The sequence below is a fragment of the Trachypithecus francoisi genome, unplaced genomic scaffold, assembly GCF_009764315.1.
Source record: "Trachypithecus francoisi isolate TF-2019V2 unplaced genomic scaffold, Tfra_2.0 Lachesis_group5, whole genome shotgun sequence".
Classification (NCBI taxonomy): domain Eukaryota; kingdom Metazoa; phylum Chordata; class Mammalia; order Primates; family Cercopithecidae; genus Trachypithecus; species Trachypithecus francoisi.
Genome location: NW_022681470.1, coordinates 65,047,574 through 65,073,739, shown reverse-complemented (window position 1 = coordinate 65,073,739; position 26,166 = coordinate 65,047,574). Strand labels below are relative to the sequence as shown.

Below are 26,166 nucleotides of genomic sequence, written 5' to 3'. Positions count from 1 at the left end.
TAAAGTGTTTCCCTTATTTTCCCTCTGAATCCTGCAAACAATAGACAAACTTTTTATTCCACAACCAGTCAATAGATATCAGTGATCTTAAGGCCAAGTAATAACACAACTTAAAGTCCCATTAAGATGCAAATACATTTTTCTGTACTTGTTGTATACAAATACAGAAAGGGAGGAGGGAACAGCTGAGTGAAAAGTGCCTAAAATGAGGGAAAGAACTCCTAGGAGGAAAACACAAAAGAACATGGGAAAGATACCAAATGTTTATCCTCCACTGGGTTTGCCCAGGGCCAGCCCAGTTAATGGCGTGTGTGACAAGCAAAGGAAGTCATCTTCGCAGGCCCTCCTTACTGCACATCAATCAATCAGGCCTTTGCTGAAGCCACAACCCGAGTTTGGGTCACTACACTCTCAAAAGATGCATAGAAATCCGAGGGTCCAGAGAAAAGCATCCAAAATGATCAAAGGGTTTAGAAACCAAGATCTTCAGTGAAAAGGCTGGAAGAACTGCAGAAGCAAAGGCCAGGGGTGACTTAATTGCTGTCTTCAGTAGCTAAAAGATGTTTGATGAGGAGGCAGCTGTTCAGTCCTCCATTCGATGGGGAATCAAACCAGAAATTGGTTTAAATTAAAGCAAGGGAGATTGCAGGAAGAGCTGTTTAATGATCCCGATGTTAAAATACTACATCACTCTCAGGCAACAGTTACGTACCTCCACTCCTCCAGTCATCATTAAAGAACACAGTCTGTTCTAGTATCTGGTTGAGACCAGCATTTCCTTTTAACAGGGAATTGGGGATATTTATTGACAGTTACTCTGTTCCAGGCAGTGTGCTAAGGATTAATTTACTAAGAAAAGCTAGATAGTCCCTTGTCCCAAGATAGTTATTGTCTTATTGAGGGAATAAGCAGTTACAGTGTAGTGTGGCAATCGTGGTCCTGGAGGTGTTCAGTGAGGGAAGTGGGAGGGTAGGAGAAGGGGCTACTAAATCTGCTAAAGGAGTCAGGGGAGGCCTCCCTGGGGGGGCATCTTTTGAGTAGAGACTTGAGGATGGGTAGGCATTTGTCAGTGGACATGCTTGACCAGCACAGGGAACAACAGCATGTCAAATGCATAGAGACTTTATACCCTATAGCTGTGGGGACCCCTGAGCTCTCCCAGCAAGCACACGTACAGTCATGCATCACTTAACCATGGGGATGCATTCTGAAAAATGTGTCATTAGACAATTTCATCCTTGTGTGAACATCATGGCAGGTACTTACATAAACCTAGATGGTGTACCATACTACACAGCTAGGCTGCACACCTGTACTGCATGTGACTGGTAGTGAACACCATAGGCGATTGTAACACAATGGTAAGTACTTGTGTATCTAAACATAAAAATGGGCTGGTAAAAATATGATGTAAAAGATTAAAAATGGTACACCATATTTAGGGCATTTACCATTTCCAGCTTGCAGGACTGGAAGTTGCTCTGGGTGAGTTCCATGAGTGGTGAGTAAATATGAAGGCCTAGGACATTACTGTACACTACCATAAACTGCAAAGACAGTATGCACTTAAGCTATACTAAATTAATTTAAAAATTGTTTTCTTCTTCAGTTGTAAATTAACTTTAGTTACTACAATTTTTTTTTTTGGAGATGGATTTCCACTGTTGTTGCCCAGGCTGGAGTGCAGTGGCACGATCTCGGCTCACTGAAATCTCCACCTCCCGATTCAAGCGATTCCCCTGCCTCAGTCTGCCGAGTAGCTGGGATTACAGGCATGCACCACCATGCCCAGCTAATTTTGTATTTTTAGTAAAGACGGGGTTTCCCCATGTTGGTCAGGCTGGTCTCAAACTCCTGACCTCAGGTGATCCGCCCACCTTGGCCTCCGAAAGTGCTGGGATTACAGGCACGAGCCACGGTGCCCAGCCAGTTACTATAACTTTTTACTTTATAGACTTAATTTTTTAACCTTTTGACTCCTTTGTAACAACACTTAGCTTAAAACACACACATTGTATAGCTGTACAAAAATATTTTCTTTCTTTATATCCTTATTCTGTAAGATTTTTTTCTAGTTTTGAAATTCACTTTTTAACTTTTTAAACTTATTTTGTTAAAGACTAAGACGCAAAGACACAGATCATCCTAGGCCTACCCAGGGTCAGGATCATCCATATCACTGTCTTCCACCTCCTTATCTTGTCCTGCTGTGAGGTCTTCAGGGGAAATAGCACGCAAAGAGCTGTGGTGTCCTATGATGACAATGCCTTCTTCTGGAATCTCTTCTGAAGGTCCTCCCTGAAGTTGTTTTACAGTTAGCTTTTTTTTTTTAAGAAGTAGAAGGAGTACACTCTAAAATGACAATAAAAAATATAGTAAGTATGTAAACAAATAACCTAGTCATTTAGCATCATTATCAAGTATTATGTGCTGTATGTAATTGTATATGCTTCCCTCGGCTTTCCTACGACTTATGACTGCCACAATGCCACTAAGTGGTGGGAATTTTTCAGCTCCATTATAATCTTAAAGGACCATCGTTGTATATATGGTCCATCATTGACCAAAACGTCTATTTGCAGCATAAGACTGTAGTCCGTAAGAGGACAGGGCCAGGACTCTGGGGGGTCCCAAGTGTGAGGGGTGGGCAGAGGAAGGGCACACAGGCAGTGCCAGCACAGCACAGAGGGGAGAGCTTCAGTGACCCCTTTCACCCCAACTCAACAGCAGCAGGCTGCTTCTAGGATGTTCTTTCTCCAATCCCCTTCTTCTAGCTCTCACTTCTGAGATCCACATGGGGAGAATTCAGATAGACTTCTAGTCCACGGTATAATACGGAGTGAAAAGCATGGGGCTCAAATGAGTCAGTACCCAAAGGTCTTCCCTGCTGATTTGACGTTTCACTTCCCTTCTCCCTCTCTCCACCTCCCTACCACACGCACATACACCACACACACCCCCCCCAAACTGTCAAATCATTTGTTTGTGTGGGTGTCTCATTCAGAAGTACTTCCCTGAAAGAATTAATTGAGTTCATTGTGGAATGCTGCACCTACCCCAGAATGGCTGATAGCCAGGGAAAGAAGAAATGGCCAGAAGGGAGAGAGGAAATAATAAAGAACGTTTTGTACAGGGCCAGTGTTCTTCCAAACTTATTTTGGGTGAAAGGATGATGTCTGGCTCTGAATCTGCTTCTGTGCAGGGCACAGAACTCACCAAAGCCAGGGCCCTACTATGGCGGCATCACCACTCTCTGCCCAAGCTCAGGCTTCGGGCATTCTCCAATAGTCCCATGAGCGCTCTTTGCACCTTGGGTCACCCTAACATCTGTGATGAGCTCCCTCATCCATGTGTTGCCCTCCATCACCTCTAACCCTGCCAATTCTGACATCCCATGTTTAGTCATCTACAAAGACAGAGTGCAGGGAAGGAGATTACCAATTATCAAGACCTACTCTCTAAACCAGCATACTAAGAACTCTCCAAATGTTATCTCACTTAATCTTCACATCATCCCTGTGAGGCAAGCATTATTATCTGTTTTTGAATGAGGATATTGAGATTCAAGGTCACATAACTCGTAAGTGTCAGAGCTGGTATTTAAATTCAGGCCTGATTCCAGAGGTTACTCTCTTCCTTCTGCAGACACTCTCCCAGCATCAGATGGTCTTTCTCCCCTACCTGAGTGTAGCCAGCAACATAGAGCTATCTGAAACTGACCAAGACATGGATCCGCCTAACATGCTGGCTGTACTTTGGTTTCCCTTCTGTCATTGGGGCACTCCATATGACTCCACCACAGCCTCTCATCCTCACCTCTGTGGGAGATGAGCTCTCCCCTCCCCTGCGGCCTCTCAGCTCCATCCAAATCTGGAAGAACTTGCTTAGAGTCCTGCAAGCAGTAGCTGGGGATTCAGCCAAATTGCCCCTGTATAGATCCATGTAGAAAGGCCAGACGTGGCTTCCAGGAGAGCCAACTTTGTGGAATGCAGACCTGAGTGCCCTGCAATCAAAAGCTGCTTTTAAGAGAGAGCCCTGGGGACATGGTCTCTGTGTGTGTTGGGCAGGGCTGGTGCGGGTGGGGGGATTGGGACCCTGCGGCTTCCTGGTCTGAGGTGGTGTCCTGCAAGATTCTGCTCATTCCCTCTCTGGAGAAGAAATTCTTTGTCACCAAGCCTCCTCTCCCTGGCCATCTTCAAATACTTGATCCTAAGAAGAAATGCAGAAGGCGGGATGCAGGGTCCTTGCTTCCCGGGCTCACCACAGAGATGGCATGGCCCTTAGACTCATTCTCAGCTGCCTGGAAGGCTTCAGACAACAGAAGCTGCCTTCTACAGGGTGCCTCTCTCTGTTCCTTTGCACTCTGCATGCAGACTTCCACCTTGAGCCACTCTGATTTTTAAGCTGGAGGTGAATGGGTAACATGTCCAAAGGCTCAGAGATTTTTAAAGAGCGTGATGTAGAAAGGAACCACTGAGAGGGTAGGACGTGAATGATGTGCTATTGAATAGAAAGTGTGGCAGAAGGGGTAAAAGGGATCAGAATCAGAAAGACCACACCTACCAGGCCAGCCTTAGGAATTAGGGACTTTGCCTTGGCAATGGCCAGAGCCATGGAAGGTTTTTAGAGCAAGTAACTAGTAACTTGGTCAAGTATGTGTTCATGAAGGTCACCCTGGCAGCTATTGGAAAGTAGATTTACATGCAAACCCTTGGGGTTAGTGTGGGTAGGAGAGGATGGAGCCCTGCTGAACACCTACTCTGGAACACATGGGTTCAAAAGACACCTGGGAGTGAGAACTGATAGGGCCTGGTGACTTTCTTTATTATTCGTGGTAGATGAGAGAAAGAAACAGTTGAAGGTGCTTGCAGAATTCCTGGCTGGGTGCATGGTGAGTCCATTAACCTTGAAAGAGGATCTGGGAGGGTAATTGGCTTGGGGGTAGGAGGAGGAAAAATTAAGAGTTCATTTTTAGACTTGGTGAAATTTGAGGCGCCTGAGGAACATAATGGGGAAGTGGAGATGCTCAGTAGCAATTGGATATATGGCTGTGGAGCTCAGGAGAGGGGCCTGCGCCAACCATATAGATTTGGAAGTCGTCCGTAATGGAGGCCTTGGGAATCCACTTGCAAATCAGATAATCACCACTTCATTTATGTTTTGGAAATTCAGGCTTTTAGGTATCAGTTTTGCTTTAAGCAAGGAAGCTTTAAGCTGTGTCTCTTGTAAGCCCCAGAGCATGATAGTTGCTTCATTGTCCCCTGAACTCCCTTGCCACCTACCCCGGATGCTGCCAGCATGGTACACAGCACAGAAAGAAGACCGCTATAAAGACCCTACACTCCCCAGGCACTTTCCAAGCCCCGTGGATCTGGTTTAATGACCCACAAGGATACTGATTCCCCCGGCTTGGATTCCCCCAGCTGCTAGCTGGAACTACCTATCTCACTTGTATCTTCATGCCAAGATTATAATACTTGCTAGTAATTTGCCCCCCAAAAAAAGTCTTCTTCTCTAAACAATATAAGCTGAATTATGCTTCTGAGCAGCTCTGTGCTAACAAATAGACCCTACAGCACCCCAATGGCCACAACCATGTGTCTGCCACTGATCCTCAAATGTTGGAAGGGAAGCACTACAGTGAATTACCAGCAGGAGGAAGCTACCCCATGGAAGCTGCCAATGCCGCTGAGGATCCACAATGCAGTCCCCACATGCTACCTGCAAGACAGAAATATTTTTAGGCTTTCCAGAAAGATTTCATTTCACAGTTTTTCTGAAAGGTTGTAACTAACTGCAGCGAGCAAAAGAATGTTTTTTAAGAAATAAAAGTAGGGGAAGGAGAGAGAACCAATCAACACTGTTTTGTCAGTTCCTTTGGGTAGGTGGGTTCATGCCATCCAGGTGGCTAGGGAAGGGGATGGAGGGGCTGGTGAAGCTCATTCCAAGTGGATTAAAAGAGAACCAGGAACTAAAAGCAAATTGTCTCCTAAGGATGCTCTCCTGCAGCAGGTAAGGAAGCAGCCCTTTCCGTTTCTCATTAACGAGTATGCATTTCACAGAGCCTAGGAGTCCCAGGTCCCTGAGGAAACCGTGCCAGGGGAGACTGGAACAGCCAGGATGGATTATTGTTGGATATTTTTAGAGTGCAGGGACAGAAGAGCTATAGTGGCTGTCAGTTCCTCATGCCAGTTCCTTCCTCTCCAAGTTGTCCTTCCTTCTCCCACCCTCACCCCCAGCATACAGAGACACCTCTGAGTCCCCTTGACTATATCTCCCTTGATTCATTTCATGTGTGTTGTTTATTTTTATTCATAAGGGAGATATTTTCAGACAAGAGAGTCAGAGCCATAGACAAGGTGACTTGGGTAAAATGAGCCTCCAGATAAGAGTGTTCAGGGCCTGGATGGGACAGAGGGAAAGAGGCAGAACCATCTTTGTCCTACGGAGGATAGACAGGCAGGAGGTCTGAGTTCAAGTCCCGGCTCTGCAGCCAACTTACCAAGAGACTGTGAGTCTGAACAGCATATCAGCCGGGCAGTGAGGGAAGGAGGCATCTTTTCTCTCTCACTATCACTTGGTGGTTGGTGGCTGAATTGGCGGCACAATTCATGGTGCCCACATCACAGGAAGGGAGCAGTGTATCTGCCAAGAAGCAATGAGATAAGAAGGGTCTCCAGATCTCTCGACAGCATGTTCACCTGTACTCATCCATCATCTCCACCCCTGGGTACACTGACCCTGCCACCCCATCGGACATTCCACCAGCACATACAGGGTCATGAGGGAGACTGTCCAGAACTGTCCAAAAACAGTTAGGCTGTGGCTCTGCCCAGGTATCCTCTTCTGAGAGATTCTAGTGGACCCTCGATCTTCATCAAGTCCCCTTTTTTTTGGCTCCTTGCTTCTTTCATCCTGCCCTCCCTAGGATGTAGTAAAAAGAACACTTGACCTTTTTACAACTGTGTATACAAGTTGTTCAAAACTTTGGATATATCCCTGACTTCTCTGGGTCTCATGCATCTTGCTGTGAAAAGTAAGGATCTTAGAATAAGGTGCTCTGAGATCCCTTCCAGTTATGAAATTCTATGTTCCTCTGCTATTTAGGATTGAGTTCACTTCTAATTATTTTTCCTGCTTCACATAACTATTGGCCAAAGTGTGAACTTACTCACTGGGGACTGTTGGATCCCAAAGAGCTGCATTTTTCCAAGAGCCTGGTCTGTTCCCGGATAGAACTGTATTATATCTTGAGAGACCCGGATTCTGCTATTCTGTTTCCAGTGTTTGGGGGCTGAATTAAGGAATGAATAAATAAGCAATCCTTGCTAACAGGCAGCCAGCAAAGATTTGGAACATCCTAAAGTTATTTCTTCTTGGTCCTAGCGTGTGCCATAGGATGTTTTTTGCAGAACAGTGTCAAATGCACTTTCCGTCTTTGATCATCTCCCCTGCAGCCACACCTAAACTCTATTCCCTGCACTCCCACTGTTTTCCTTCTGTATCTGTCTTACCCCTGTATACCCCAAATCAGTGGTATTCATGAACTGCCTTTATCTCATCCTCCCTGACTCTAAGTTTCATAAGGGCAAATTTCCTGCCGTATTCATCATTGTACCCCCAACAGGCTCTAGAACACAACAGGGGCAATAATAACACTGTCACAATTACAAAGTCCTCTGGTTTCCAAAGTGCTCCCTAGCACACCTTCTATTTGGTTCTTCCAAGCTCCCTTCGAGGTTGGCAGAAATTATTATACCTCCTTCACAACTAAGAAAACTGAAGTTCAGAGACATTATGTGACTGATCGTAATCAGGCAACTAGTGAGTTAGAGATACGTCTCAAACCATGGTTTTCTGCCTTGAGTCTAGTATTCTTTCTGATAATTTTTTAAATAAGTAAATGAATGAATGAATGACCTAAAGAACCGAGGAAGTAGTGTAAAACAGAGCATGATGTAAAGATCCGAGATAACCTAAAAAGCGGACAAAACACAGTCACTCACCAGAATTCCTGGTGCCCATAGGTTCTTAAACCTCCCTGGGGGAGGGGGAAGGGTGCTGCTGTTTCTGTTCCTGTGGCCAACCCAAATTTTAATCCCATTTTCCTACTGCAGATTTTGACGGTGTCTGGACCGCCGGAAGGAGGGACGCGAGTGACCATCCATGGCGTGAACCTGGGTCTGGACTTCTCCGAGATCGCCCACCATGTGCAGGTGGCTGGGGTGCCCTGCACGCCCCTTCCAGGGGAATACATCATCGCTGAGCAGTGAGTCTGCCCTGGCTGGCCCTTTTCCCATGGGAGCTTCAGAGTGGAGACTAGAGACTCCTCTTTCCTTTCCCTGGGCCTTTTCCATGATTCATCTCCCATTACCTTCTCCTCCCATGGACCTGCCCCAGAAGCCTCCCCAGAGCCCCCTCCTCCCTCACCTCCACCCTCAGGCGGTCTCATTCTGTTTGATTCCCTGTTCCCTGGCTCTTCTGGCATCAGGGCTCCGGCCCTGACCGTCTCTCATTGAGTCTTTGCCTGCCCACCGGTGTGACTGAGTGTTTCCTCCTAGGTCTCCCCCAGCCCTTCCCCCTGCCAGCCCCCATTGGAATGCATCCCGCACGGTGGACTGTGGGCAACAATTTGTTTGGTGTATGGGGCTCTGACAGCAGCTTAATCCAAGCAGGGCCTCCGCCGGAGCAAATTCATTTATTTCACTAAGGGAAATGTCAGCTAGAAATTAGAAAATAGGCATATAGTGGCGGACAGGCGAACGGGGCTCCAGGAGTGACATATGTTCCAATTTGGGGTGTTCGTTTGGCAGTGGCAGCCTGCTGTGGAGTTGGTGGGCAGGAGGTGGGCATGGAGCTGGGGGCGGGAGGATGGAAAAGGGAAGGCTGCCCCTCCAAAGGAGAAAGCAGGGAAGCAGCCAAATCATTCTGCATGATTTATCAGGACAGTTGGGTCAAGCCATTCTGATTCCACTGTGAACACAGCTCTGCAGGGGGTACTGGGAGCATGAGCAAGAGCATGACTTTGGGGCAGGGACTTCCTTCCCTTACTCTCAACCCTCTGCCAGGTCAGGTTGTTTCCTCTGATCCCCCACTCCCCCGACCACAGCCTGCCTTTAGTGGCAACCATAAAAATGACATCGCTTTATCTTCCATCAGCACTTTGCAGTTAACAGAGCACTTTCTCATCCACTATCTCATTTTTAATTGGTAAGGACTCTGAGACGTAAATATTGTTATCGTCATTCTGCAAAGCAGCAGAGAGCAAAGGACTCATGCGAAGTGAAATGACTTTCCCCAGTTCATTCAGGGCATAAGTGGCTGAGGCAGAATTAGACTTTGAGTCTCCTGACTTCTAATGCAGGGCTACTTCCCTTCCACAACAGTGAGGGCGCACAACTCCTGGACAGAAGCAGTCCGAAATTCCACGAATCAGTGTGTAGCTCTGAGGCTCGGAGGCCATGATTCTCGCAAGGTCCAGAGAAGTGTCAGAGTCCAAAGGGGTGAATTCCCAGACTCTGAGGACTGTGTGATGCCTGCCAGCCACAGCAGGGGAGAAGAAAGAGCTGGCCTGATCTCTCAGATCCTTCAGGTCTGCTCCTTCAATGACAGCCTTATTCCTGCAAGGAATGAGTCCTGGAGGAAAGGCTGGCTGAGCCTATAGGAAAGAGATGAGGAAGATGGAAAAAGGGAAAGGAAACAAATAGTGCTTCTGAGCCAAGAAAAGAGGTGAAGGCTGTTGTGGCAGGAGCCAGGGCACCCACAGAAGGCCTCCTGGCAGACCATCTTTACAGAGCCCCGCACCCTGCCAGACTGGGCAAGGTGCTCAGTTACATGACCCCAAATCCACCTCAACCTCAAGGACCTCCCTTGGGCCCCTGGATACCGACCTGTATCCGACTTGGTGAGATGCCACAGGAATCCAAAGGAAAGGGCTAGGGTATGGGGTGAGGGTGGGAGGTAAGGCTTTTAGCTGAGAAGTGCAAATTCCTGGGAAACTGGCCCTCAGAATCATATGAGGTTTGGAATGAAGCCGTGTTTTAGACCTGCCTCCTCTACTGACCAGCCCTAAGACCTTAGCAAGCTGTTCAATCTCTGTGACCTTCATTAGCCTAATGTGCTGCCCAAATGTAAGGAATTTCAGTTCTATTTATGAAATGAAATGTACTGCACTCACCCCGCACCCAGGGTCATGGAGAAGAAAGTGTCAAGAGAAGCTACAAGTGAGGCTATGAAAGGAGCGTGGGGAGGGGAACGGTCCCCATGCATTCCTGCAGAGGCTGGTGGTCGCTCCAGAAAACCACTACTTCAGGTATGGGGTAGGCAGGAGGCAGAGAACACACCCCATGCCTCGCTGGATGCAGCCCTGGTTTCCAGCCGTGCCGGGCTCGTTACCACTCCCGAGGTTTCAGAGTTTGTTAACATCATTAAAGCCTCCATCCTGGGCAGTGAGCAGCAGGCACAATCATTACAGATGTCTGTGAGAGATGAATTTGGCTAAAAGGGCCTGGTGCAGAGTCCCGGGCGCGGGCAGGATTCGCCAGCACGGTAATGATTCACCATATGCTTGTGCCGTGCCATCTATCACTCAGCAATTAGGTTAATGTTGGTTAAAGGGCCCCGCTTAGTCCTGCAATCAGCACCCCACAGGTCTGTGGAAGGCTGGATGATTCAGTCACAGGAAGATTCCTGGACCATGGGATGCAGGTTGAGGCTGCAGCTCAGCCCCTCCTGGGACAGGGGCTCCACGTGGGACAGATTCCCCTCAGATCCTCAGGCTGCTTCCCTCTCATCTGCTGTACCTGAGAACTCAGCCACTGTGGGGTGGATGTGAGATGTGTGTGTGCTGCTGCCCCAGGGAGCAAGGCACCATCTCTGCAAGTCTATGGTAGGTGGTGTAGTGTGGGCAAGGGTACTGGGTTGCCTTTCAGGAGACTGGTGCTCAAGCCTTAGCTCAGCTGTGGATGAACCAGGTGACTTTGGGCAAGTTACTTTGCTCCCTGCTCCTCAAACATCTCATCTGGAAAATAGATATTTAGGAATAGATGATTTCTACATTGGCTTTAGTGGTCCTTTGGATGTCCAAACCAGTAAATGGTATGCCCATGGAATCTGCAGCTCCCATTGTAAAGATTACCTGTGGCACTAAGGTGCCTCCGGAAGACCCCTGGCACCAGGAGGAGTCAGGTCTTCAGATGTCAAAGCTGGACAGCTGTTTGGTCCAACTTCCCATTTTATAAGGAGAGAATCTAGGCATCTCCAGCTATTGTCACCTAACAATACATAGGGAACCCAGAGCCACCAGGGACACAGGGAGGAGACAGGGAAGGCAAGAGGCCACAAGAAATCAAACCACAAGAAATCAGCCAATCTTGCTGACTTGCAAGACTTGGAGGAGGTGGTGGTGGGCACACCACTGCCTATGGTTGTCTACAACCAAGAAGATAGAGGGGACAAGTGGTTAGCTCTCAGAACCTGAGGAACCCAGCTCAGCCTTTCTTACCACCCCCTGCCAACAACCTCACCTCTACCATTGCTGCCATATCCATACTGTCCCTTCCTTGAAAGATGTACAGAGCATCCCACTAAATCTATTGGCAGTAGAGGGGAGTGGTCAGAAGTGTGAGCTCTGGAGTCGAACTGACCCGGATTTGAATCAGGGCTCTGCCACTTACCAGAATTATGGCCATAGATAAGTCACTTAGCATCTCTGAGCCTTAGTTTCATTGCCTGTACAATGGAGATAAGATCCACTCTGTAGCAGAGCCTGAGGATGGCATGAGATCCTGTCTTGTAGACTGCCTGGCAGAATCAGTAAACTGTAGTTCTTATTATTAAGGTCTAGAATCTACTATGGCATAATGCTCCTTCTACAATATAACCCTTTCCACTCCCTGCAGCTGCCCTAGCTTCTTCCTTTAACTCCTTATCTTCCTGAACTCAAATAACAAGTGCCTGCAACAAATACTTTCAAGCCCTTTCCACCCTTGCCTGCAGGCACTGGGTCCCAGGAATGAAAGGGAAGAAGAGTTGAGGTGATTAGAGTTTGTCTGCAATGCTGCCTGATTTTCTTAGGACTCTCCAGTTCTTAGATCTTCCTGCCCAGACCCTTTTCTACAACCCACTGCTGACCACAGCCCTCTGCCCACTCGTTCCACACTCACTCCACAGCTGAGACGGGGGCTCAGCTGATGCCCGAGAAAAGCGACCCATGGCCAACTCTGATTCCTCCCCAGCACAGCCCCTGGACCCCTGCATCCTGCCTTTCCAACTACAGGTGCCCCTCCTTGGACACTTGGGTGGCATCCACCTCTCAGTCATCACTCTTCTCCTAGGCACTTGAATATACTGCTTTTCTTTTGAAACATGAGCCCCAAGCAGGAAAATGTCCTAGAAGAGACAGTGTGCCAAGGGCCCGTCATTAGCTCCACACAGGGGCAGCTGACCAGGACTGTTCCAGGCCTTCTCCTTTCCTACACAGACCCAGGACCCAGGGAAGAACATTTCCATGCTGCCCATGACCTTCACATGTTCTCTTATTTCTGTTTTCCTGAACTTCAAGCCTGTGATGATTTCTTCCTCCTTTTCTTCTCTAAGATCACTCCAGCAGAGTGTCTGAGGGTGATGACTGAGTAACAAGAAAACCCTAATTAGAAGAGAGGGAGAGAAACGTACCTGCTTCCTCCTGTTCTCTTCCCTCCTCTCCCCCGACACTGCCCACAATAGCCAGTTGATCCTCCCCTGGAGCTCCTTGAGCATGCTGGGCATCACTTGCAGGATGTCAGGGACCTGAAACAGCAGCAGGTTGCCAGGGCCCAGGAAACAGGATGGGAGAGTCGTTAACCACACGCAGGTAGCAGCATGAAGATAACCACACGGTACCTTAAATTGAGCTTCTCAAATGCTCCCCTAATGGGGTTTCAGGAGACAGTTATGTGTAAAATATTAATTGACCATCACTATCATGTTTACTCGGGTTCATAATTAATTGATTGATTCATAGAGAAAGGGAAAAGAGACTATTCTTCCATATGCATTCAGTACTTTCTTGTTGAATCTAATATGCTAAACATAATAAGACAGTTATTGCATGTTAAGTAAATATTCGCCAGGAGTGAAAGTAGTTATTTGGGATTAACTGTTATGAAGGAGATGGAGATCAGTGGCGTGCCGTGTGTGTGAGCATGCAGCATATTTGTTTAATGCAAGTTTTATTACATCAAAATGAAATTTCTGTTTAGTTACCTTCCTTCCTAGAGAAGCTGTTGAGATAAGCATCGCTCGGTTAAACACGGATCTTCCCCACCGTGCCAGGATAATGCTGGGGATTAGTGGAGATGGGGTCTGTTTTTCTGACTTTCCACTAAGCAAACCTACTAGCAGCACCAGACTGCTCTGAACCTCCGAAATGATGTTGGGAGGAAAGGAAAAATCCTTCCCTCTGTTCCCAAGCTCTTTTTTGCTAAACTGTCAGGGCCCTCTCCCATCCAGCCGAGGCCCGGACATTCCAGGCAAGAGTTTCCCCAAGTCCGTGATTCCTTCATCTCTCCCCATCCTCAGCTGCCCACCCTTTCTAGAAGGCTACCGTGGCTAAGGCAACCAGTATCTAAATGTGCTTGTGTAACTGTTCTCAGGCGCCAGGGAAGTCATCACTAGGGGTATTGATCTGGGCAGCTCAAGAGACAGCGCTGCACACCTCTTCCCTCCAGCTCTCCCGTTAGTGTGAGACGTGACTTTCACTCAGGGCCGTGTCACTGCCTCTTCTACTGGGTGTACTTAGCCCTTGATGAAGTGAAAGGCCAGTGTCACCTGCTGGCCTAATGAACTCGTCCAGCTCCCACCCCTTTGCCTACTGCCGCAGGACTCCACCCCTCCCGTTCTGCAGGGAGCTCCTTCTTTGAGCTCTCACTGTCTCACCAGATTATCTCTCCCCTTTTAAAAACTCACTACAGGAAGCAAACCACAATTGAATTGGCTTGGCAAACACGCCCTCACCCACTCCTTTAGGGAGTGTAGCAATGTCGGCTTGTTACACAGGAGAGAGTGTCAGCTAGATTGCTGACCTTAGATCACTCTGTTGGACATTCCCTTTATTCCACAAATTCTAGGCCCCTACCCAGTGCTAGCCACTGCGCTAGACATGGAGAACCACAGAATTAGGCAGCAGAGCATATCAGAGGCACATAGGGCTTTAGAGATGATCCAGTTCAACCTTCACACTGTACAGATGAGACCAAAACCCAGAGAGGGAAAGCACTGTACCCAAGGTCACACAGCAAGATGGATGACCAAGCTCTCTTGGTCTGGCATTACTGCAAGACTGTGATGACTCATTTGCCATGACTGGGAGAGCAAGCGGGCAGGGATGCCAGCCCTTGCCCAGCCCCTCACCAGAAGGTTTGCCTTCTCCCCAGGATTGTCTGTGAGATGGGCCATGCCCTCGTGGGAACTACCTCCGGGCCGGTGCGCCTGTGCATTGGCGAGTGTAAGCCAGAGTTCATGACCAAGTCCCATCAGCAGTACACCTTCGTGGTGAGTACTGGGTCCAGGGCCGGGTGCCGGTGCCCAGGGAGGGCACTCACATGCTCCAGACTCCTCCCAGGAAGCCCCCAATCCCCTCTACCAACAGGCTTCTTGCAGACCAAGGAGGAGAAAAGGGACCCTCCAGATAAGGCAGCTTCTGGTCTTGCTACTTTCAGAGCCTGTCTTTCCAGGATGAGATGGGCCTGTGATTAACAAAGCTATGGAGTCTTAGGAGTCCCAGAGGGCCATAGGTCAGCGTTCTAAATAAGGCAAAATCCAGCCTTTCTTAGAAAGTGGATCCTAGACTGGGGGCGGGGAGGGACTGCCTCTTGTTCCACCAATGTAATATCTTAGTCTAATTCTAGCCTAATGAGGATGCATAGCCTGAGGGACCTAATTAAATAAGTCTATATTTATCCACATGCTTTGTTTTCTGCCAAGGATATTTTAAGTGGGAGTTTAGAAGAGTCACTGAAATCTGGCAGGGATGTGTATCTGTGCACAGGACCACCAGAGTCACTCTGTATACTACTATAGTTACACACACACATTCACACACTCACACTTGAAAACATCTCTTTATGCGCAGGCAACAGGTAGTCAAATTGCAAAGACTTTTTTTCTGTAATGGCGTTCTATTCATACTGAATCAATAACTTGCTTCCGGGGCCCTGGAGCCAAGCGGGGCTATATTCATACTGAATCAATAACCTGGCTTCTTCAGCCCCGAAGTCTCTTTTCTGACACTTACCTACATTGCTACATGGAGTACTTCATTAAAAGGCATTAACACTAGCAGATGGGGTCAAACCAGCCTTGCTGAGAGTTTTAAAAAATCTTTAGAGCACAAAATTCTATTCTCTGTAAAGCATTTTACTGCTTGTTTCAGGTTTTCTAGCCTCTGCCTTCTTATCTTGGCATCTCCACCTTTTTCTTACACGCTCCTCTCTCAGATTGGAGAGTACCTTGCCCTATCTGCAGCCAACCTACTCCATCTCTTACTCAGGGCAGGGGCAGGGGCAGTGGGCATTTGTGTTAGAAGCAAAGGCAGGAGAACTAGCTGGGGAGAATGTCAGCACTCTGACAATCCGGAGAAAGTCAGAGCTGAGAGGGGCTTTAGAGATAACCTAGCCCACCCTCCTCACTTGACAGAGGAGTAAAGAATGATCTGAAAACTTGCCTCAGGATGCACAGCGGATGAATGGCTGGTGCAAACTAGAATTCATGCCTGTATAGTTGCTCAGTTAAATGTATTTTCCAATTCACTCCACTCCACTGCTCTCCAGGCAGAAGCAATTCTTTTCTGATTTAGGTCAGCCGCCTGATTCATTTTAGGCTAGGCATTTCTTTTAAGCTTCAGGCTGAATTTTACTACTTAGTGAGCTTAGTAGAAAGCCCCAGCTAGTGATGCGCCATCCTCCTGATGAGGGTCTGAAAAGCCATCCTAACATTTACTGACAACTCTCTGCACCAGGTGCCCTGCTGTGCCCTTCTTATGCTTAGGGAAGGACAGAAGGGCATGTACATGGGCCATTAATGGAGGACTTTAGCCTCTCGGTGGCCCAACCCAGGCAGGGACGCTTTATTCAGCCCCATCGATTTTGTGCCCAAAAAATCAGTACAGGCTCTAGATAGAAAAGCATTTTCAAATTGTTCTCAATTTGTAAACTAATTGATAGATTAGTCAGTGTCACCTCTGCTTTCCCTTCATTGTTATGAGCATGAGACTCTGGGGAGTTAATTAATTTCAGCATGTGGCTCTTCTGCCTTCCCAGACATGCCCAGAGATGATTCTTAGAAAGGTTCTCACCTCTGGAGTAAGCAGAGTGAGCTTTTAGGATTAAAAAGCACAGGACAAGTACCACCATGCCCAGAATGAAAACAGTCTCTCCCATCTTTAGATCTAACCATGGTCCATCCTTTTGGACAAAACCTAAGCTGTAGTCATTTCTCTGCTTCTTTCCAAAGAACCCTTCTGTGCTGTCACTCAACCCAATCCGAGGTCCGGAGTCAGGAGGCACTATGGTAACCATCACCGGGCATTACCTTGGGGCTGGGAGCAGCGTGGCAGTCTACCTGGGCAACCAGACCTGCGAGTTCTATGGGTGAGATGAACTTGAAGGCCCACCAGAAGACTGCACATCTGGGACACATGCTGTACACATGTTACTGTGCATGTTCATTCATAGGCCTGCCCCATCACTTCCATATTATTCGCTACACCTAGACCCAAATACCATACCAGTCACTGTGAGAAATACATGCCACTTGTCAGTTTATATCCCATATATGAAAGGGGCTGGATACTTCTAAAAATAATGAGAAGTGAGGGCCATGAGAACACCAGATGAAGGAGGCTCCTAGGAGCTCCCCAGTCACCGCTAGGATCAAGCATTCATTAAGTCCTCACTATGGTGACTTGAGAAACACAGAGATTGCATAACCACAGCTCTTAGAAAGCACAGACTTATGTTCAGGGCATCCTCTGTATATAAAAAATTGAACACCTACCATTTGCCAGCACTCCCCTAGCCCTGAAGATATAGAGAATTCTGAAAGAATCCATGGATGAGAACCCAGTTTGCCCAGGATTATCTACTTGATAATCCTTCTTGATTATCTACTTGATTATCTCCTTCTTAGACTGCATATTCCACAAGGGCAAGGACTGTGCATTCACTGCTATATACAGTAGGTGCTCAGTGAATATTTGTTGACTGCCTGACCAGATTCTAAGCACTGGCTAAATACTTATATTCTAAAAAAATCCAGAAAAGAGGCGTTCCCCAAAGTCCATGAAACCCTATCCCTGCCCCTCATTTTCTTTTGCTTTCTTTTTTTTTTTTTTTGAGACAGAGTTTTGCTCTTGTTGCCCAGACTGGAGTGCAATGGCGTGATCTCAGCTCACCGCAACCTCCGCCTCCCAGATTCAAGCAATTCTTCTGCCTCAACCTCCCGAGTAGCTGGGATTACAGGCATGCGCCACCATGCCTGGCTAATTTTGTATTTTTAAATAGAGATGGGGTTTCTCCATGTTGAGGCTGGTCTCGAACTCCTGACCTGAGGTGATCTGACCACCTCGGCCTCCGAAAGTGCTGGGATTACAGGCATGAGCCACCGCGCCCGGCAGCCCCTCATTTTCTAACCCCCTTCTCCAATTTGCTACCTCCCTAATCCATTGGGGCACTGATCTACACTGAAGCAGGATGTGTTCCATCGTATAGAATATAAAAGGATGAGAGAACACTTCTGTGGCCGTACTCCCAGACCAAGGAAAGCCCCTTGTCAAGCCAGTGGGCACCTCTTGTTGTCCATGCCTTTCTTCTCAACCCTCCTTCTGTCTCCCTGTCAGGAGGTCAATGAGTGAGATCGTGTGTGTCTCACCTCCATCATCCAATGGCCTTGGCCCAGTCCCTGTTTCTGTGAGTGTCGACCGAGCCCGTGTGGATAACAACCTGCAGTTTGAGTACATAGATGACCCTCGGGTCCAGCGCATCGAGCCAGAGTGGAGCATTGCCAGGTGAGGCAGAAGGTGGGAGGGATGCACCTGGAAGCCACCCAGCATGATCCCTGCAGCCCAAGTCTGGCTCATGAGAGTATTCCCTAAGGTGGAGGTTTACCATGCCAGATTTGAGGGGGTTTTTGCCTAACCCAGCCTCTGCCTGTTTCCAGTGGCCACACGCCCCTGACCATCACAGGCTTCAACCTGGATGTCATTCAGGAGCCAAGGATCCGAGTCAAATTCAACGGCAAAGAATCTGTCAATGTGAGTAACTGTTTGTCCACCCTAGCCTTTGTTAAACACAGCTCTATGTTGATGTTTTGCAATGGGATGAGCTCTGGGTTAGGCACTGGAGCCCCTGAATACCCAAGAGGAAAGCTGGCTTAAGATTCTGAGCCTGGAATCATGGTCCAAATACCTGAACATCACAATTTTTTTTTTAAGACATGGCCTCACCCTGTCACCTAGGCTGGAGTGCAGTGGTGCAACCACAGCTCACTGCAGCCTCAACCTCCTGGGCTCAAGAGATCCTCCCGCCTCAACCTCCTGAGTAGGTGCGACCACGGGTGCCTGCTTGACTAGTTTATTATTATTATTATTTTAGAGACAAGGTCTCTTTTGCCCAGCCTGGACTCAAACTCCTGGGCTCAAGTGATCCTCCTGCCTTGGCCTCCCAAAGTGCTGGGATTATAGGCATGGACCACCATATTCAGCCCTACAATGATTTTTATAGTATAATGACAGTACAATGTCTTGTCAGAAGGTGATATAGTGAGTGTATCAAGGTACTGGCTTGTGAGTTTATAATACAGCACAAAAGGACTCCTGTTTTATGACAGGTTGACTTTGAGGTCCGATGAAAACCCATGTTGGGAGTGGTTGGAGAAATTCTGGCCCCAGATTCAGACAAGTCTGGAAGGGAAGCAGGGCTCTGCCATTTATTAGCTGTACAAGCATGGTCAAGTCATTTAACCTCCGGATCCTCCACCCCTCAGCTATGAATGGTGACAAGCAGACCTGCCCCAGCTTCATAACCTGCCAGCCCGTGGCCAGCATGAGGTTGGCAGTTGATAAATGCTAGTCACTGCATCAGATAACTCCACCCCGCTTGCTAAGATGATCAGTTTGGACATTTTATATTAGTCTTCCATGCAGAGTCATGTAATTTTTGTAATTTTTAAAAAGTTGTCTTTATCACAGGGATAGAATGTCTGGTACGTTGTAAATTTTTTAATCATTTTTCTAGGCTCCATCTCACTCTTTCAGACAATACTTTTTGAAACATGATTATATTCATAATTATATTATAGCAGATGCTACTATGGCCATTTTTTTTTATAGAAATTACTAATATTACTGCTTTGACCTTCAGGGGCTTGACTAGGCTAAGATGGAGATGGAGAAGATGGTGTTGTGTCTCCCCTCTTACCCCTGACACATTTCCAGGGTCCTTGAGGCTTCCATAAGAAACGTGAAGATACATAAAATGACAGAGTGCTAGAAGGTTAGATATGGAAAGGTCTCAGGGATCATCTGATGCAACCCCTTCATTGTGTAGCAGAGGAAACTAAGGTCAGAAAGGTTAAATGACTTGCCCCCAATCATAAAGGTGACTGGTGGAAGAGCCAAGGTGGATTCCAAACATCCAGACTTGTCGTAACTAGGTCACATGAAATGCTGGTGGGCTTGACATTACCATCCTTCCGGAGATGTAGGGGCACTCGTACCACACCTTCGGTATCCACCACGGTCACTCCTTTTTGGGCTAAGTGAGCGCATGCCTCCTTGTACCAGGTGTAAAACTTGATCCATGGGCAAAAGAGCCTAGGCGCCCATTCCATTTCCAGACTGAAGCTTAGGGTCCCCAGAAGCTCACAGGTAACTCCAGGGTCTAGAGTGAGGTATGGGAACAAGAATGGTAAACTCATACCCAGGAAGGATAAGAAAAAAAAAAGCAAACAAATTAGATACATGTTTTAAAATATAGGTTTTGTTATTATTCAGGTATGGCAAGACCAGAATATAATTTGTTCTACTCATAGATCAGATCCCAAGAGAAGAGGGCAACCCATGCCCCAGGGGTCACAGGGGGAAGCACCAGGGTTGGTCTGCCTGGAGGTGGAGGGAGAAACCGTGGCAAGAGTCTTTATGTGGTTTCTGCAGGAAGGAACAGGCACAGCAGGGTAAGCAAGTTTAGGATCAGCTAGTTTGAGTCATTTTAGCAGGCTCGGGCCCAGGGCTGTCCCTAGATATTTGGCGCCTGGTCCTGGAATAATTAGGGGATGAGGATAGAATGGAAAGGGGCAGTTGAGCTGTGGGGTCTGGATTGGTTTCTGTATATGAAAGGCAGGCTCACAGGCAAGTTATTTGCTATCGCTAGGATTTTGCCCTGGGAGGGACATTCCCTCCCCAGTCAGCAAGGCCCCAGATGTCAAAGCATCGGCATACAGAAAATAAAAGACATAATTAATACAGTCTAGAGATAATTTTGGAGGTGAGTACGTGACCTCCAAAGGCTTCAGCCTTAGTCCTCAGGAAGCCATCGAAGAGAAGCCTGGGCTGGGAAGCCCCTCTCCTTCCCCACACCTGACACCTGTGGCCGAAGGCTCAGGTCCCAATCCCCCTGCCCCCTCACCAGGACTCATTTACAGCCCTGGGCTGGAATGTTCTCAGCGCTTCCTCCAGCCCCATGCACCATGATCTCAATGTTCCAAGGACTTAAGAAGCAGTTCTGCCCTCTGGGGAGCTGGGGGCTCTCAGCTTCAGTGGTGACCTGCCTGGTATCTACAGGCTGGCAGACCTGGAGGGAAGAATGCAGGAATGTAGCTTTCCGTCAACCGGCTCCAGAATGGGAGACTCAGAACCCCTGCCCTGTGCTTCCGCTTTCGGGAATGGTAGGAGAGAGGGAGGCACTTTGCCCCTGAAACCCTGCCTGGTTGGGCCCTATCTCATCCTCAGCACACCTGGGCCTACCCCTCGCCTTTGGGTTTTGAAGCTGCCCCAGTGGATAGCTAGGAGGGCCAGAGTGAAGCCGCCAAACCCAGAGGAATGTTTGGCAAACAAAGTACCGATGCAGCATGGGGCAGGAAGCGTACAGAGGCCTCTTGCTTGGGAGTGATTTGCTTATTCGTTGAGGAGCCTGGTCTAGGGAAGCTAGACTAGGACCAGCAGAGAGGAAGATGTTGGTAGTGAGGCTTACCAAGGCTCTGTGTCTTCTTGCAGAACCCAGGAATTGGGACCCCCTGGCTCAGCTGTACCCATTTCACCAAACCCCTCAACCTCCCCATGCCTCATTGCACCCTGCTGGAACATGAAAGGGGCATTAGGTTCATAAGGGGCTGCAGAATTGCACCAGAGAAAGGGCAGGAATGTGTCCTCACTCCCACTACAGCATAAAGGCCACAGTGAGCCGTTTTGTTTAAACTCTTAAATTCCCTCTGGAAAGGAAGGGTTAAGACTTGGACTTGAAGCTCTGACATAATCTCTATGCAGTGTCAGCTTTTTTTGCAATTTCACACACAGTCTTGGTTTCTGAACATGAAGCTTGTGTGTGTGTATGTTGGCCAGACGCACAACATGTGTGGACCTGCCAGGACAGCGTGTGCTTAAGCAGTCTGAGTTCTCAGAGATGCCCTGGCTGTTGCTGGGACGCCGCTGCTCCCAAAGCTGAAACCGAGCTGTGCCGTGTGGGAGCCAGGCAGAGAGGGAGTAGGAGTCTGGGTTTTTGTTCCCAAGCCCCACGTGGGCCCTTTAGTGGTTTCTGCAGTCTGACTGCTGTCTTGGGCAGCCCCAGAACCAGACCTCCACAGGAGAGAATGGCACAGCTCATGCTAAGGAGGGACTGGACCAGCCCAGCCATGATTTTAGTTGGCACCAGAGTCCTCCAAGAGAAAAAGGATATCATGAACTCTGTGTCAAAACCAAGCTTCTGTCCCAGTGCAGAGTTAGGGAGCCCTTGGTTAGAGAAGAGAGAGAGGTCCTGCATAAAACAGTTAAAGAGGGCTGGGCACAGTGGCTCAGGCCTGTAATCCTGGCACTTTGGGAGGCCAAAGCAGGTGGATCACCAGAGGTTAGTAGTTCAGGACCAGCCTGGCAAACATGGTGAAACCCCATCTCTACTAAAAATACAAAAATTAGCTGGGCATGGTGGCACATGCCTGTAATCCCAACTACCCAGGAAACTGAGGCAGGAGAATTGCTGGAACCCGGGAGGCAGAGGCTGCAGTGAATCGAGATTGTACCACTGCATTCCAGCTTGGGTAACAGAGCAAGACTCCATCTCAAAAAACAAAACCAAAAAAAACCCCAAAAAACATTTAGAGAGTTGCAGAATCCTATTTTTCATCAGTATTCAATCAACATTAACTGAACACCTACTACATACTGGGCAAAGTGCTCATCTCGTACCACTTCCTGCTCCACACTCTACACACACACACCACACACACACACACACACACACACACACTATGCTATTCTGTCCTACTTTTTTCTCAAACATCCCATGCTCCCTTGTCCCCAGGCCTTTTGGTGCTGCTCCCTCTGCCTGGAACTTGTTCCCCTCCCCCTCCCTCTCCTTATCTAGGTAAGTCCTACTCATTCTTCAGATTAAATTTCATTCATTTCTTCCATGGGAAAACTTCCATGAGTCACTCCTACCCTGCTTCAGGCTGTGCACACCCATGTGTGTGCATACACGCATACACACATACACACACACACACACTCATGCACACACACAGACACTCCTAGAGTAGCTGGTCCTTCCCTACCAAGGCATTTATTTTTCACGTCCCTGCATGCATCCAACAGTGCCGTGTGTCCCCCATGCCCCAGGCCCTCTTCCAGGACTAGACTGTAATGCTTGTTTGTCTCCCCTCCAGACTGTGACTATTTCACTCTATAGCCCCACCTCCTAGCACAGCACCAGCACAAACTATAAACTAGATGCCCAAATAGTGTTGGTGAATGAATTAATGAAGAAGCTAAAATGCCCCCCACTCCCCCAAAATTTCACTGCCCTTTCCTGGAGGGCTTTCCCACGGAATGGAGACAAGCAAGTAAACCCAGTGACGGGACACAAAAACAGGGAGAGGGTTGGAGAATGGCTGCGGGCCCCTGGGCTCTGTCTGCCAGGCACTCAGTGTGTGAATGCTGTGCTCTGGATCTCTTAGGTGTGTAAAGTCGTGAACACAACCACCCTCACCTGCCTGGCACCCTCTCTGACCACGGACTACCGCCCTGGCCTGGACACTGTAGAACGGCCAGATGAGTTCGGATTTGTCTTTAACAATGTCCAATCCTTGCTGATTTACAACGACACCAAGTTTATCTACTACCCCAACCCGACCTTTGAACTGCTCAGCCCTACTGGAGTCTTGGATCAAAAGCCGGGATCGCCCATCATTCTTAAGGTATGAATGCCCACCAGAGAGGACCAGGGGCAGCGATGCCAGAGAGTGCCCCGCACACTCCTGGCCTTTCTTTCTGGCTCTCTTTTCTATGCTATCGAACCTGCAAAGCTGTCTCCTTCCTACAGAAGGAGCTCATGGATAGATATTGACCCATCAAGCGATATCCAGGCTTCTCAAGAAATATTTTAGAATATTTCTGTTTGTTCTTGTGAGCTTTGGGAACCAGAGGTACTGCAGTGAGTTGGGAGTAACTGTTTCCTTTTCCGCCCACTCTGTGGCCACAGGTACCTGCACACACATTTCAAGAGGTCACAGTCCCTGGCACTGTCCATCCAAGTGATTTGTTGCCGCACTACTTTCATGAAATCCCATGTATCCTCCCCCAAGTTTTCTCTTGTTTAGTGTTTTGTCTCCCCTGTGTTTTTCCCACTCTCTTCTTCATTTTCGTTCTCTCCTGCCTCTGTTTTCTCTCTTTCTCTCTAGATCACGGCTGTTAGAAGTCCCCTCCACAAAAATTTGCCAAGGAGTCATTTCCTGGTTTTTGTGCTGCTGCCCTTCCCCCTCTCCTTAATCTCTTTTTAAGTAGGCAATTAACTTGTGCATGCATGTGTCAATTATGGCTATAAAGACTGCTATTCTCTACAGGGCAAAAACCTCTGCCCTCCTGCCTCTGGAGGGGCCAAACTCAACTACACTGTGTTCATTGGAGAGACCCCTTGCGCTGTCACTGTATCTGAGACTCAGCTTCTCTGCGAGCCTCCCAACCTCACTGGGCAGCACAAGGTCATGGTGAGTGAGCCCCTCCTCTGTAGTGCCTCCTCCCCGCCTCGTGGTGCATGTGTGATCTGTCCTAAGGAAAGGCTCCCTTCTGCCTCGTTGTCTGACTCACCCCCTCCATATCTCCTCATCTCTGTGTCCTACATCAAAATGGATATAAGCTGAGAACACAAGAAAAGAAAGGCAGATGCCAAGGCAGGAAGTTGCTTTTTATTCAGATCTACACTGTGTGGTTGTGGTCTGTCATGTCCTTCCTCGCACTGTAAGGATCTGCTGGCATGCCAGGGCTCTACACCTTGTGCATCCGTGTGCGTCTGTGTGTGTACAATGCACAGGTTCACGTGGGCGGGATGGTGTTCTCGCCTGGCTCGGTGAGTGTCATCTCAGACAGCTTGCTGACCCTGCCAGCCATCGTCAGCATTGCGGCCGGCGGCAGCCTCCTCCTCATCATCGTCATCATCGTCCTCATTGCCTACAAGCGCAAGTCTCGAGAAAATGACCTCACTCTCAAGCGGCTGCAAATGCAGATGGACAACCTGGAGTCCCGCGTGGCCCTGGAGTGCAAGGAAGGTTAGTGGAAGCACACCCTCATTTGCTGGGTCCCTCTTTCTCCACCTGCCTTATTGCCCTTCTCCCTGCAGACAACTCCCATCTTTACTCCCATTGTTGCCAGCCATGCCTTTGCATTCCACTTTCACCTCTGTTTTCCCAGAACTTCTTTTGCCCATAGGGCCAGAAATGTCCAATGAAGAATGCCCACTGCATGAGGACCCAGGTCCGACTACATTGTTCTAGTCTCTTCTTCGCCCTGACTCATCCCACAATCTGGCCCACACCTTCTCTCTCTCAGGTCCTCAATGTCCCCACAGTCAGAGCCCCCAGGCTCTATAGCCTCAGACTCTAGATTCCCCACAGGAGTGTCCAGCTCCTATTTTTTGCACACTATCTTCGCAGCACGTGAGAGCAACGGCAGGAAAGGCAGAAGAGCACCTGCCTCATCTGCCCCAGGGTTTGTTTGCCATCAGTGCTGCAGGCTGAGTGCTCTGAAGGCCGCCACTTGCTGGTGTCCTTGGCTGTGGATGTGTGTGGGAGTGCACTTTGTGTTTTCTGCTGTGTACCATGCAACCACAGCCTCGAGGTGACGAGTGTACCTGGCGTCCTCTCAGGCTGAGGACCTGGCAGGCTCTCAGGGTAAACAGCTCAATTAGGAATGAAAACATTTCTCCTTTTGCTGCAAATGTCAAGATCAGAAACAAGCCCTCTGCTGGATGACAGGGAAGAGTTGGGCTGGGAAATAGGACAGGTGGAGCCAAGGCTCTTCCTGGCAACAGGGCTGGTGAGTTTGGGAGAGGAAGGAGCCAGGAAGACAGGTGTGCCACCACCAAGGTGAGGCTTCTAAAGCCCTTCCCGTCCCAAACTCGGCTCTGAGCTAAGCGTCTCATGACCAGGCCTCCCCTAGGCTTTTGCATCTTGATTTATTGTCTTGCTTGGAAAAGGGCAGCACTTTGCCTGTTCTGGTCTTTGCTGGACCCCCTCAGCCATAGTCTCTCACCTGCTTCCAACACCTCCGGAATCTTTACTAAACAGCCCAATCATGATATTCTTTTTTCCTTGTTGTAACTACACTTGTAATATGTAAAGAGAAAATTGAAAATTATAGATAAGTACAGAGGAGAAAATATCATAAAAATCAGCCATTTCCCCACCACCTAAAAAAGATAGGCTGGAAGTAGCCCTGCCCTCTGGAGACACACCCCCATAATCCTCAGAGTTTCTACACCCTAGATCCTCCCCTCCTCCTTTGCAAATTTCTTCTCCCTCTTTCTCCTCCCCCGACTGGGGCTTCCCCACGAGCCTGTCTGTGTGCTTATTCTCATAGCTTTTGCTGAGCTCCAGACGGATATCAATGAGCTGACCAGTGACCTGGACCGCTCGGGAATCCCTTACCTG

The 26,166-nt window shown here is 48.4% G+C and overlaps 1 protein-coding gene across 1 annotated transcript in view; it reads left to right on the top strand.

Moving 5' to 3' along the window:
- LOC117074081 (plexin-A2) overlaps positions 1-26,166 on the top strand; it is a gene marked incomplete at its 3' end in the record, with an annotated part of 200,122 nt that extends 173,956 nt beyond the window's left edge. The window contains exons 13-21 of the mRNA XM_033195314.1: positions 8,118-8,269; positions 14,415-14,532; positions 16,492-16,628; positions 17,876-18,043; positions 18,196-18,289; positions 23,200-23,439; positions 24,085-24,228; positions 24,552-24,786; positions 26,096-26,166. Of these exons, the coding sequence (XP_033051205.1) occupies positions 8,118-8,269; positions 14,415-14,532; positions 16,492-16,628; positions 17,876-18,043; positions 18,196-18,289; positions 23,200-23,439; positions 24,085-24,228; positions 24,552-24,786; positions 26,096-26,166 (1,359 nt within the window). The remainder of the gene's footprint in view (positions 1-8,117; positions 8,270-14,414; positions 14,533-16,491; positions 16,629-17,875; positions 18,044-18,195; positions 18,290-23,199; positions 23,440-24,084; positions 24,229-24,551; positions 24,787-26,095) is intronic.